The sequence below is a fragment of the Festucalex cinctus genome, chromosome 3, assembly GCF_051991245.1.
Source record: "Festucalex cinctus isolate MCC-2025b chromosome 3, RoL_Fcin_1.0, whole genome shotgun sequence".
Lineage (NCBI taxonomy): Eukaryota > Metazoa > Chordata > Actinopteri > Syngnathiformes > Syngnathidae > Festucalex > Festucalex cinctus.
The window spans coordinates 22,474,895-22,488,962 of NC_135413.1; the positions used below are offsets into that span (position 1 = coordinate 22,474,895).

At 42.1% G+C, this 14,068-nt stretch overlaps 1 protein-coding gene across 2 annotated transcripts in view; it reads right to left on the bottom strand.

The window, feature by feature from the left end:
• tle3a (TLE family member 3, transcriptional corepressor a) overlaps positions 1–14,068 on the bottom strand; it is a 30,474-nt gene that overhangs the window by 5,650 nt on the left and 10,756 nt on the right. The window contains exons 6-14 of one of the 2 annotated variants that reach the window (XM_077516737.1): positions 13,384–13,446; positions 11,805–11,909; positions 6,135–6,339; positions 5,769–5,776; positions 2,690–2,812; positions 1,914–1,964; positions 966–1,118; positions 382–514; positions 123–298 (exon numbers count right to left, since the gene is read on the bottom strand). In XM_077516737.1, the coding sequence (XP_077372863.1) occupies positions 123–298; positions 382–514; positions 966–1,118; positions 1,914–1,964; positions 2,690–2,812; positions 5,769–5,776; positions 6,135–6,339; positions 11,805–11,909; positions 13,384–13,446 (1,017 nt within the window). Of the gene's footprint in view, positions 1–122; positions 299–381; positions 515–965; positions 1,119–1,913; positions 1,965–2,689; positions 2,813–5,768; positions 6,340–11,804; positions 11,910–13,383; positions 13,447–14,068 lie in introns of those variants that run through there. The other variant, XR_013282839.1, reaches the window with a different exon arrangement.

The following is a 14,068-nucleotide window of genomic DNA, read 5'->3' on the forward strand; positions in this document are numbered from 1 at the left end:
TGAAAAATCTTAATTGCAAGCATACGAGTCAATGGCAGTGAATGAGGTTGAAACATAACAAAAAAAGTGCTCTACAGACATTCTCATCAAGACCAAATATCCAACGGAAGAAGATGAGTTACCATTGGGGAGCGTCCATAGGCTGCAGCAGCCGCGGCGCTCATCTGAGGCGAAATGTGCAGACCGGCGTACATGCCGGGACTCGTCAGACCGCCGTTCATTTCGTGGTGACCCATCATGGCGAAGGGCGTGGGGTAGGATCCGGCTATGGACAACGGCGTACGCAAGGCTGGGGCCGCTGCAGACAAAAGCGCACGTCGCAGATTGAGCGGAATCGGGATGGCAAAAGTTTATAAGCGGCGTAAGGAGAATGTTACCAACCGAGAGCCTCCATGCCTGGTGGCTTGCCCAGGATGGGTCTGAGCCCAGGAGTGGAGCTGGTGCCAGGGGTGGGGGCATCATTCCGCGGGGTGGGGGTGTTGGACTTGAGGCCGGGCGTGGAGGATTTGTCGTTCTGTCGAGGGAACGGCGGAGCCAGAGTGTTGACAATCTGGGAAGCTGGGCAGCATTCAGACTTGACGATTTGAGAGCAAACTGTACTTAATCCAGTCTAATTCTGACAACGCGCACAGTCCTGCACAGCCATAAACTGCTATTTATTCTAAAACCTATTACAAGCACAATGGGGATAGGCACTTTTTATCCCTTTACTGCTTTGGCTTTAATCTTTTAGTGAGGCAGCAGGAGGGGGAAAAAAAAAAATCCTGGAATCGTTAAATACATTGAGCTATTAACGGCGAGGACCTGACTGATCCTGATTCGGGACAATATTATCCCTGACGTTTAGTCATGCACTTAAACCATAGACAGCTATTCCCTAATCCACTGCCAAAAACGTCCTAGATTTATTCGGACATATCCCTTTGCTGGCTCTTTAAACCCCTTTCTGGCCCAGTTTGCCTTACGTGACTGAGCTCCTTGGCCTTGGAGGATGGGGTGCTTCCAGAGGACGCCACGGATGCTGGACTGTTGGGCGTGTCCTTCTTGGGGGGGCGGGGCTTATCAATGCCGTTCTCAGGCGGCGAGTGTGCTGGGCTGGCCCGAGGCGTGGCGGGGTCCTAGAGAAAGGTGACAGTCGGGTTACCCTCAATTTTTGAAAATAAGTGTGGACTGGAGCAGTTCTGCACTGTAATCACAGCGTTCACCACTAGATGGCAGACAGCTCAAGAGCTCCTCGAAACTCAACAAGACCTCATCAGAGAAGAAGAAGAGTGATTCTTGGCCAGAAGCCAGGACTAAATTAGGTAAAAAAAACAACATCTTTCATGTAAAATAGGAATCAGATTCTATGTTCACCAAATTAAATATTTTCTTAGAGATACTATCAACAACACTGATCTTAAATGTAAACAAACAAATAAATAAATAAATGAAATAAAATAATAATCTTAAGTAAGGGGATTTTCTGGGTGTGATGCAGATTTTTCACAGGTGATGGAGCTAGCCTAATAATTTGGGGATTTTGAATGACACGCAGGAGAAACATACACTAGTATAAATATTCAAACTTTGGAGTTGATTTTTGTGAAAATATTCACAAAGTGAGTTCCTGCTCTTAATGCTAGTTTTGCTGCTCAGCAGTTTTTGTGCCAGGGTGGGAATTTATATATTATTACGTCATATTTAAAAAATAAAAATAAAAAAATCAGTGTATGGTTGGTTTTGCTTACGATAAACTTCTGTACATTGGTTAAAAATATTATATAAAATGGCATATTTGTCAGACATCTGATTGGGAAGTGTGCCCCCACCCGCGCTGCCGAAAAATTGTGGCCCCCTCCGTCATATAAGTTGCCCACTCCTAATTGAAATGGTTGCCAAAAAGAGCCAACACAGACAAGTTGTATGCTCACCTCGTTTGAAACATCTACCACCAAGTCGTCACTTTTCTCTCCATCACTGTCCTGCGAAGGGAAGACTCCATGTAAGATAAAATATATATTGAAATAAATCTTTGCTGTGTACGGGAGCATGGAAAGCATTTTTGACTTGCAAATATGTCCGAAAATATTCAAAGCTGAAAGTTCAAAACATTGAACATTTGTCAGTTTTTACAAATACATTTATAAACGTATGTGCCAGTATGTTTGAACTTATTTGGAAATACGTACAAATATATTTATATAAGTTTGAACGTGCTCGCAAATACATTAAAAAGCATTTGTAAATACGTTCAAATGTATGTTTATATGTTTGAACATACTTAAAAATATTAAACGTATACATAAACTTGCCAGTACGTTCCAAGCGTTTCTGCAAATATGGTTGAACGTGTTACATACGTATATACACATTTGAACATACTGGACAGTATGTTTAAACATATTTCCAAATACGTTTGAACACTTTTTTTTATACGTTTGACCGTACTTATAAAAACGTTTAAACGTACTTGCTCGTAGGTTTGAACATATTTGGAAATAGCTCCAAACGTATTTACTAAATAGGGCCTACGCTTGATCGTACTTGAACTCACATTTAAATGTATTTGCCTATATGTGTATATTTACACACATTTGAACTTACTTGCTAATAAGGTTATATACGTATTTTCAAATATGTTGTCCTGTAATGTCAAAAATGTTTACTCCACATCGACAGTTCCATGCCACCTGTTTGGGGAACGTACATATCTGCTCATGCTATCCTTCTCTTCCACTTTGCGCTTCTTGGAGTCCAAACTGTAGTCCGAGGAGCTGCGGTGCTTCTCGCTGGCTGTGCGCAAGCTTTCGGATGGCGATATTGAGTTATTCTGAAAGCAGAAAGGCAAACAAAGGCTTTATTAGCTTTTCATCTACCAGTGAATCATTCATCCGTTACAAGTTGCTCACAGGGAACGCCCTGTGCCAAGGCAAACACTAAAAGAGTCTCATTCGCGCAATTACCGATGCCGCAGACTCTTAAAATGCAGCTGTGAGCCAGCACCAAAGTGTACCCTGACACCAGCCAAGCCCTAATCTCACACACACACAAGACCGTCTCTGGCCGCACAACAGAACGGGCCATTATCCCAGCTGAAAGGAGGATGGCTTGTTTTCTAAGCCGGGCTCCCTCCTCCTCATAGCTGGACAACAAACGACCTCACGGGGACATGAGCAAAGTGTTGTGGCTGAACAGAGGGCCTTTTCTCTGCAGTCGCTCAGGCTAAGCGTGAGAGAGCGCGGGGGAGGAGAGCATGTGGACGTCGCGGGCATTGATTGCCGCGCTCGGGCGCCGTGTCAGCTCCGAGACGGAAAGACGAGCTCCGCGTCGCCAGCGGGCACGGCACCGTGGGACAGGCCGCTGCTTCTCGGCGGAGCCCGACAAAACACGCTCCCAACGCTAGCAGAATGGGAGGAACTGGGCCCCGGTCCAGCAGCTCCCCCCCTCGATTCCCCCCGCGTGGAACAAAGCTATAATGTGGACAAGTCAGCAGCAGGCTGAAGAAGCGAACAATGGCTGACGGACTGGCAGCCCGGGCAACAGGCCACTGTCTGTATAATGGCTGACCTTTTAAAAAGGGATGCTTGGCGTGACTCATTAACCAAAGTCACCACTCGGCTATCAGATGACCTGGGACCAGAGCGCAGACACAAACAAAACAAAACAAAAAACAAAAAAAAGGCCTGCTAATCGCCTCGGGAGTTCCATTTCTTCAGACATGACTGAACCCATTGAGCCGAGCGAGCAAATCTCGCAAGCCGTCAGAGATCACGGCCATTCAAATGGAAGGTCCTCCCACGAGGAAATCAAAACATTTTCCTATTTGTGCCTCTAAATATTCATCACATGCCAAGCGGGAGAGGGAACGAGCCGGTAAACAAGGGAGATGAGACGGTGGAAGGGATCAAATAAATCCTTTAAGGCGGGGACGGCCACGTCATTCCGTAATTGTGATGAAATGACGTGGCTTCTAATCTCTTCGGCATGAGAACCGTCATTTCCCTTGTGGAGTTAAACACTTTGGATTTACCAACCTCATTTGACATGAATCGTTACTTCTGTTTTTGTTATCTTCCTCTCAAAAGTTTTCTTTTTTATTTGTTCCATCAGTTGATCAAATGATGCAGAAGCTACTTGAGATCCATCCATTCGTCTGATTATCCAGATCCTGCTTGTTGGGGAAGACTTGACATCCGTCTACAACCTCCCTTCCAAATCCACCGGGGGAGGATCCCAAGATGCTCCCAGGCCAGCTGTGAGAATCCATCCAGCGTGTCCATGTAGGGTTCTTCCCTGAACACGTCCAGTTAACAGAATTGCACTAAATGTTGTGGATGGCTCAGCCAAGGAAGATAAAATTTAATCTGTGGATCGAGATTCCCCCCCTTCATTACACTTGTGGGTGAGCTGGGGCATATTCCGGCTGATTTTGGACTAGCCGCCAAACAATCCTTGCACACACACAAACAGACAAACCAATTCACACTCACATTAATACATCGGGAATTCATTTAACCTGACATTCATGAGACCAGTGGAACATCAGTTTATAAACGACCCACATTACGAACATTTTATATATATATATATATATATATATATATATATATATATATATATATATATGAGTAAAATTCATTTGATACTTTGTATTGATCGCTCAGAACTTTATGCTATCATTGGAGACTGTGTCAGGTATCTTTGTTTTTTGCCTAAAATGGCCGCCACATCCAACAATGCATTGTGGGAGGTGATGGCCGTTTAGGGCTAGCAACATTAGCGTACACGAAAAAGGTAGTGTTTACGGAAAAGGGAAAAATTGCCTCTGTTTGAGAATAGGGTTAAAATAATTTTAGATTTTTCATTTGTTTTTATTTCGCCATGACATTTGTTTTTAAAATTCAGATAATTTATTTAGTTTTTTGAGCAGGTTCATTTTTATTAGTTTTTATTTATTTATTTTAAATGTTATTAGTTTTAGTATTAGCTTTTTTGTATATATGGAATCTTTGTTGCAAGAAAAAAAAAAAGAGCACTAATATTACATAAGTAAACTACAATTCTAAAATGACTATTTAACCATCCGTCTCAAGTGCTGACATACAGCAATACCAAAATACAGTACATTTAAAACGAGCCCTGAAAGCTCATGAATAATTAATTGACAAAGACGAGAACGAAGGCCATTTTTAGCATAATTAGTTAATTTAAGCTAGTTTTGTAAACTTAAAATGACGTTTCAGTTTTCCTTTTTTTAAAAATCAAAAAAGCTAAACAAAAATAAATTCTTAATTTTTTTCCCCACAATTTTATTTTCAGTTATTATTAGAGCTGTCAAACGATTTTTTTTTTTTTTTTTTTTTTTTTTTTAAATCAGGTTAATCACATCTTAGAATTTTGATTAATCACTTAATTCAAGGCTTTTTAATAAACATTTTAGTGAATTCTTTCAACATTTAACATTATGAGAATGTCTTCAACATTTGACCCACTGCACACGCTCATCCTCCACATTTTCAAACTGTTAATTACTTGCATAATTTAAAATGAAAAAAAAAAAATAAATGAAAAAATAATATTCTGACTTGAACAAATATTCTGAATGCCATACACAAACATTTATTAAATGCTTTACTTTTAACGTGATATTTTTTGTGCTTAATTAATTAGCTAACGCTTTAAGTTTGACAGCACTAGTTATTTTGTTAACTATATTAACATTGCTCCCAACCTCACATCTTGGACATGCTGCGGAAGAAAAAGTAATTGTATACGTTCACACTCACCGTGCTCTCTGCGCGGCAAACATCGCCATGGTGGTCACAATGAAGAAGACCAAGTCAAGCATAACAAAGAGAAGAAAAAAAAGCCAGTTAGCATATAATAACAGACGCCCCCTGGCAGAATGTGTGAGAATCAACTTGAGGGCATCATCAGGCCTCACTTATGGGCGAGCTAAAGCTGTTGAATAGCTTATGGGAATGTATCAGCTCATTACCCCGACAAAATGTGAACAGACAGGATGTGCGCATCACCTGAGGGCCCCGCCATTGCTCCACAGAGACGAAGGAGCGCGTTTTACCCTTGTTGAACATCTACGCAGCTGTCTCGACATTAATGTACGCGTTCATCACTTGCTAAGTGGACCTCACCTCTGTGTTCCAGATCGTGGTGGTTCTTCTCATCCTTTACCGGAAGGTGGGCTTGGCCGCCCAGGGCCCCGAGCGCGAGCAGGCCCGACCCCGAGCCCGTCACGGGAGGGATGCCGGGAGGTTGCAGGCCCGAGGGGTGCGGGGGCAGCTGGACTGGAGGCCCGTGAGCGGCGTGCGAGAGGTGCTGCGCCTGGAGCTGCTGCTGCTGAGAGTCGACAGGCAAGACACCAAGTGGGTCGGAGGGAAAAGGCAAGTGGAGAGCACAGACTGAACAGGAATGAGGCGGATCTGTTGATGTTAGATGGGAGGTCAACCCCAACATTTATTTTGATAATATGTTCTATGCAGCCCCACTAGTCTATGTGTTCGTGGGATACGAGTTAAGCAGCAAAAGTCAGCCATTTTTATCCATCTCGGGGGCGGCCATTTTGCCACTTGCTGTCGACTGAAGAGGACATCAATGTTGCTCAGCAATCCCAGCTCAGCTTCAGAAAACAGGCGAGCTGTGATTGGTCATTTCTTGAGCCCTGAGCAACATTGATGTCATCTTCAGTGGACTGCAAGTGGCAAAATGGCCGCCCCTTGAGATGGATAAACACTGCTGGATTTTGATTCATAACTCATATTAATTCAAATGTAATATTCATCAGAATTACATGTTTAGACTAGTGAGGTCACATATAACATATTGTCAAGAAATAATAATTTAAGGTTGACTTCCACTTTAACTTAGTCCGACAAATATGTGCAATATGAATTTACATGTATAACGGAACGTATGGTGTTCCACATGGTTCAATTCTGCGGCCTCTGCCGTCTTCATTCATTCAACATTCTCTGATTTTTGCAATCCTTTGTGAAAGCAGACTTTGGTGTTAATAAAAATAAGACTTTTGCAAACATTTTACCTTGGAAAACAATGACCAAACCATTAAGTCAAGTTTATTTATGTAGCACTTATTCCTAAAAAATAGTAAGTCAATAAAAGTAAATAAATAAATATTAAAAATAACTAACTAAATAAATAAATAAGTAAATAAATAAATGGATGGTTTTGTAATGCACTTTAATCCAAAATAAATGTGATCCTATTACAGTATTCAATGAAAGTATTTGACAGAGACAGCCCTAATTGACACGTTCTATTACTGGTAGGGTGAAAATGTACCCCACCGAGCTGTGCTATTTCTGGCCTGTGGACACACGAGAGTTGCAATCCTGACTTGTGTTCCCCCCCGTCTACAAAACTAACGCACGAGACTCGGGGAACACGACGCTTGACTGCTCAGCAAGAGCAGCACGTCGAGTGAAAGAAACAGCAACGACAAAGAGCCACTTTGAGTCGACCTGCACTTAATGGAGAGTAAACATTTCACTTCAGGTAAAATAGTGCACTGCAGCGCCGCAGCACTCAGTGAGCAATCCTCTTCAGCAATGTGAGGTTGTGTAGGAATCTGTCAGCCTGTGGGCTAAACAACTACCTGATTTTAAAACACTTCCAAAACCCCCAAGCAGCCACTTTTTCCCCTCCCACCATATTCATGTTGCCGGATTAACAGAACATGAATCATTTGCACGGGCAAACTTAAAAAGACCGAAGGAAGGAACGCTAAGTGCCAAGAGCTTGGCAGTGCGGCCGTCTCGCTCGGAGTGTTTGGAGTGTGCGTTTGTGTGCGTCTGGAGGGCCGGGGGTCCCACGCTGGCACTCACTCAACCCTCCCATATTCGCCATCAATATTTGAAAGGCACGGGGAAATGGATGGGAGTTAAAAGCCCCTTAGCATGGAAGTAAGCAGTTTAAAGCAAGGTTAAATAATACTTAGCCGAGACACCAATAAAAACATCAGCAATTTATTACCCGTCTGTGAGCCAGCTGAATAATTCAGCCGCTGTTACGACGTGCACCTCCTCGCTTTTACAAGAAAGGCTTCAATCAGCGGCCATTATCGCCATTTCGCCAATATTAGGCACTAAAGCTCGAGGAGGTGAAACAGCACACCGCCAAGGTTTTGGATTAATTGCTTCATTCTTCCAGTATCTGTCCTGGAAGTAAGAGAGGCCTGTATTTGGACCTACATTTTTTTCCAAAAATGAAGGGATGTTCGATGCCACTTTTTTCAGACTGATACCGGTAAGAGTACTTGACACTCTAGTAGTCGCAAATACCAACTACTGAAAGCAAAAGTACTTTTAAGTCATAAAATTTTGCCAATAAAAATACAATGACAAAGTGGAACAAAAATTAATAAATTGTGTCTAAAAGTAAATTGAAAATTTTTTCACTAGTGTTTTGAAAATAATTTGTGTCATTTTAGTCTTAAAGAAGTTTTAGGATTTGCCGCGGACTACTGAAAAATGGATGGCGGGCCACAAATGGCCCCAGGTCGTAGTTTGGACACTCTGCTATTATGCATACTGTATGTGAATGTTATCACAAAGTGCATGCAGTCAAGCGAGGGAGGGAGGGCCAAAGGAAAAAAAAAAACGAGGACAGCGAGTGCGTTGTAATTTTGCGTCCATGAGGGAAATGAAGGGTCGTCAGCAGACGAGAGCCATCCTTGCTCATTTGTGTTTAATGAGCCACTGATGGCTAATATGCATGGTTGATCAGCAACAGCTCTCATTAGAGGACCATAAATGAAGACAATAATAAATAAAAGAGTGCGTTCTCTGTTTCCTCAAATTTAATCTTCCATGATAAGGAGACACTTCCTTCTTGGACTTGGTAAAAACGCACAAACAACGAACGATGTGTTATCTTGTATGCTAGCTTGATTAGTTGTTAAGTGTTCATTCGGACAGCTTGAATATTTTGACATTTGGATACTGAAAATTCTATTGAATAATCAAGTATTTGGATAAAATAAAAAAATTATATTTTGATTGGATTAAAAAACAATTTTGTAAACACAAGAGCAAATAATACATTTAATTTAATATTGAATGATCTATTTATTGTTTTAATTTTTAGATAATGTATTTTCTCCCATAAATTTAAACTGTATAGTAGAATTGAGACTATGGGACGAAGTGACATCAGAATCACAGGAGCGATTTTGCTGGCTAAAACAAATCTTTTTCAGTAAGCCTGGTTTCAATAAAAAAGGATGAGTAGGAAGTATACAAGTGTGTTAGACTGTCAGGAAAAGTGCGTAGAGAAGTTTTTGTCTATTTACCTGTCTTCCGACCAGCCTATATGGGGCACTTAGCGACCTGTGGCTAGCAGCTAGTCATTAAGTGATTAAGTGAATGCGGCTAAAGACTACCAGCTAGCCGCTAAAGTTTAGAACAGGCGCCACTTTCTAAAATGTCCGCGAAATTATTTAATTTATTTAGCATTTTTAATTAGTGACTGGATATAATTCCAGAATGATGTGTTGATGTTACTTGGTGGCAATTTAATCTTCAAGCGGGCTCAAACAATCCACCTTCCAGTCGATAAGAAAACAAGTCAAGTTAACTGCTACGCCACCACGCGCTGCCATAAAAACTTCAACATAAAAGCATATTAAGGCACTGGTGTCCATGTATGACGGTATTTGGGAAGTTGGCCTTCTCACCAAGATGGCGACGTGCTACCATCATGCATAGCATTGCGTTGGCTAGCTTGTCTGTCTTGAAACCAAATAAAGAAAAACCTGACCTTGAATTTAACATCAATTTCAAAACACATTTTCACATACTCACTGCAGGAAAAGTAAATCTGGGCTACGGCTACGTTTGGCCTATTAGCGACTCAACCTGGAACCACTTGCAGTCATCTCAACACATGCAGCTGCCCTACTTGCATCCTATTAATGGCCCTCAGCCCCATCAATAAGGCATGGAGCCATCTCCTGAAGGCTGCCTGGCACGCTCTTTCACCCCACCTTGCTTTACAATATGCATGAGGATTTTGGCATGCCTTGCAGAGCTTCTCCTCAATGAATAACTGATGGGAAGGTGTTCGTAAAACATACAGTAGCTACATCACCGGCTCTTGCACCGTGAGCGGCCAGCGGGACTCAGGCGGGGGGCCTGACTGACTTCAGAAAATAAGGTGGGTGGGTGCCAAACAAGATGCTAAGCTTGGGACACATGTTATCAGTTGATAAATATACTCAATGTACCGGCCTTGTTTTAAAGTATTGGGTGCTCACGAAGGTTACCAATATCAGCCACTAGTCAGGTTTCCATCCATATGTTTTGAAATTTTTAAGCAAATTTTGTGAAAATGTGATGCCCGTCATTTCCATCCGTTGTTCTTTTGCGAATATGCGCTGCGAGATGACGTTGTAGTGAGGGGTACATAATTCACTCAGTAAAGTGTGTCGTTACATTGAGAGCTAGTGTCAAAGCGATCTAAAATCACATTCATGTTTTTTTCTTTAATTATTTATAAAAAGAATCGTGTTTCTTTGTCTCCCCAAACATATCTTACTTTATCATCCGTCAGTTTTTATGACTACAAACGTAAGTGTGACATAGTATCGATCAGAACGTGCGACAAATCCGTTCTTGTATAGTTGCTTATACACGAAAGCAGTTTCCATAGCCAAAATGCACATTTTCCTTTTTTGATACGCCTCAAAATCCATCCCCTCCAAGTGTAAAAACGTTTTTTGCGAATTTTGGGACTTTTTGCGAATTTCTAGCGTTTCCATTCGGTTTCTTTTTTGCAATTCTTGAAAATTTGAATAAAAATAGGTGGATGGAAACCCAACTACTGATAAAGAACGGCCAAAAAAAAACAAAAAACAACAACAACAACAACAACAACCTGCCATGGAGCAAGTCTCCCTCAAATAATCATGCAAAAAAAAAAAAAAGTTAGTAGCTAAGGATCAGTACTGCTTCATCAACACCCAAGCAGCATTCGGCTAGTGCAATAAACATCTGGTTCAGTCCAGCAGGCACACAAATCCATAATCTCAAGACACCTCCTGAGAAAAAACCTGTGGAGAAATCATCCCCGAACAAAAAGTCCCCAAGGGGGCATCAATTGAATTCCAATACCAATCATCCAATCAGCCTGCATGGCCAGCCCAGCCTCCGCTAAACACTCCGCAAGTGGAGTCGATCACTGAAACCAATCACCGCCACGCTGATCAATGAGGACCAGATGGTAATTTTAAGGCGGTGATGAACACGGAGGTGTGCGGCAGCGGCGTGATGGCCAATTGCCGCGCGCGCGCGCTGCCTCGGCTTCAGCTGGCTGTGTTGTGCTCACCCTCATCCTTTTAATTCCCATAGCTATCCAGGTCAGCAGTGAGGGATGAGGCTCCTCGTTAAAACCTTAACCAATTAAAGCAATACTGGCTGAGAGGAGGATTCTCGAGAGCTCTCAGGCTCTCATTTATAAAACGCACAACAAGGCAGTGAAGACGCCACAGAGACCCAAGCGGGAGCAACACAAGAGTTCACGGCTACACTTGTGCACGTACACAGATGGAATTTAGCACTAAAGAAATATAAATAGCTATCAATAGCATATCTATGCATGTATATTAGGGCTGCAACTAACAATCAATCTGATTCATAACTTTATTTTTCCAAATTCAAAGCGACATCTATTTTAGAGATCTCATCAACAGTTCACAGCATATGATACATGAAAAGCATTCACAAATATGCATTGTGCATTATAGGCACGGCAAGGTCAAAAAAAGAATAAAAAAAGGGGGTACACACGGTGAGAGGCAGATTGGGAAGTCCACGTACCCCGATGATGGCATTCAGCTCAGTCATAGTGACCTGCTTTGCCCGCTCCACTGCCTGAGCAACCTGCTGTTGGTGCTGTGGGAAGACATTAACAGAGACGCATTAGGACACGCATTCATCTGTAAATCTAGCACTTTGTTTTCATAAGTTAAACGTGATGTGAAACCTGAACGCTATATTTTGAGGGAAAATGATGGGATGGGAGTGCGTACAAAAGTTTGAAATTCAAACTGATGTCCAGACCCAGAAATAAGAACAAGCTTGGACAAGACAGAAAGTTAGGTGAAATAAGCAGACTCAAATTTGTGTTTGGCGAGCTGTCCGCGACACAAATTGAGTGTGTAGTGTGCAATTAGGTGGCTTGATGATGAAGTGCCGCCTCCGCAAGTCAAACTACAACAGATGTTTAATGTCTTTATGGGCGTTGGGAGTTACTTTTCTGATTTGGAGTGGCGCAACAGAAAAAAAAAAAAAAAAAAAAAATCAGTGTGCTGTAATTCTTGATTCTTGGGGTGTTTTGAGATGTATTGTTTTAAGGTTGTAATATTAATAGAAGTTAACTTTGTACATAAATTGGATCCAAAAAAAGTTTTAATTTTCATCCCTCTTTTCAAAAACAGGCCATTATTTCAATTTGACAGTGCAGAAAATTCACAAAAATAAATTAAGAGTTAGTGGTTTGGTCCGTAACGTCAGAGCTGGACAAATGGTTTCCAAAGTTAAAACAGATGTTTGCAAATGTTTTATTTTCATTCAACACAAAAGATAAGTCTGCTTTCATGGAGGACTACAGAAATCTGAGAATATTTATATACTTAACTCATTCAATCCCCAAAATGTATAAATACGTTTTTAATACTTTGTGCCCTGCACTGCCAAAAACTTATTTATACTTTTTTTTAAATTTTTTATTTTTTTATGCTAAAGCATACAGAAGGCTTTGATGCAGCTTCTGACCTGAAGAGGTCGCTTAAAGCAATAATAGTTATTGCAACCGAGGTGGTAACCGAGTATGAGATCAGCCAGGGCCATGTTGCAACAAGCTCTTTATGCAAGTGTTTACAACAGGTTTGTGAATAATGATGAAACTTGGCTATATTCTGATGCTAATTGCTGCAAAACGGAAACATATACAAATACACTTTTTTTTTCGTGATGAAAGAAGAGACGCTAATCTTTCTTTTGGTAGGTTCTATGTTTTTTTTTTCTATGAGCCTTGTAAAATCAGTCGAAATCCAGTAAAACAGCTGGGAGTGAAGGGGGTTGCTTCAATCAAAATGGCTGCGAATGAATGAGTTAAGTTGACAGGCTGAAATTCCGAGGATCAAACAAGGTCTCAAAACAATTAATTGATTGTCAAAGTAATTGATTACTTTGATAGTTGCCAGTTGTTTGAAATCTAAACAAATCATAGGTGGACCAGCATTCCCATGTGAGACTTTTAAGGTTGCACCGCGTATACATGGTGAAGTGCCACAATGTCGTCATCAAGTGCTTTATCTTGAAAAGTGTGAAGTGATGTCGTTGAAGCGCTGCATTCAAAGCTTACCTCTTGTGACAGGAAAGGCATAATTTGCGCTAAAATGGCGTTGAGCCGCTTGGCAATCTCCGTCTGGAAGACAACAGAGGAGCGAAAGCTGACGTGAAAATATGAAACTGACAGCGGCTCGGCGTAACCCCGCCTTTAATGTTTACACCGATTAAGTCAATTACTGCGGCAATCAGAACTGCTTGACTCAACATCCTCTAAACAGCGTGATATTGACATTTGAAAGATTTAAAACATTAGGCGAGCCCAGGGGGATGGAGCGCAGCTGTGCTGAGAGTGCACTCCATGCTAAACGGATATGAGGCGGCGGTGGCGGCGGGCAGGCAGAGTGCTGCCGGATTGAGAGGATCCTCTCTCGCCCCTCATCGGAGAGTGCGCCGTCCTGCACTTAACCTCCATGTTAAACCGCACAACCACACCCCGGCGAGCAAATTTCATGCTTTACTTACATGTGGCACTTTGCATGTGTGTCATTTTTACACGCAGTAATGACCTCAAGGGGGGACGCGCAGCAAACGTTATCGTCGATACTATTAGAGGCCACGCTGCCTTGTTTGTGGTCCATTTGTCACTGAAAAGCAAGTGGCAGCACCACCCCCGCACAATCCCCCCCCCCATCCGTCCACAGAGGTCTGCCTCCATTCTTGCGCCCGTCTCCCAAGCGCCATGGCAACGGCTGCAGCCC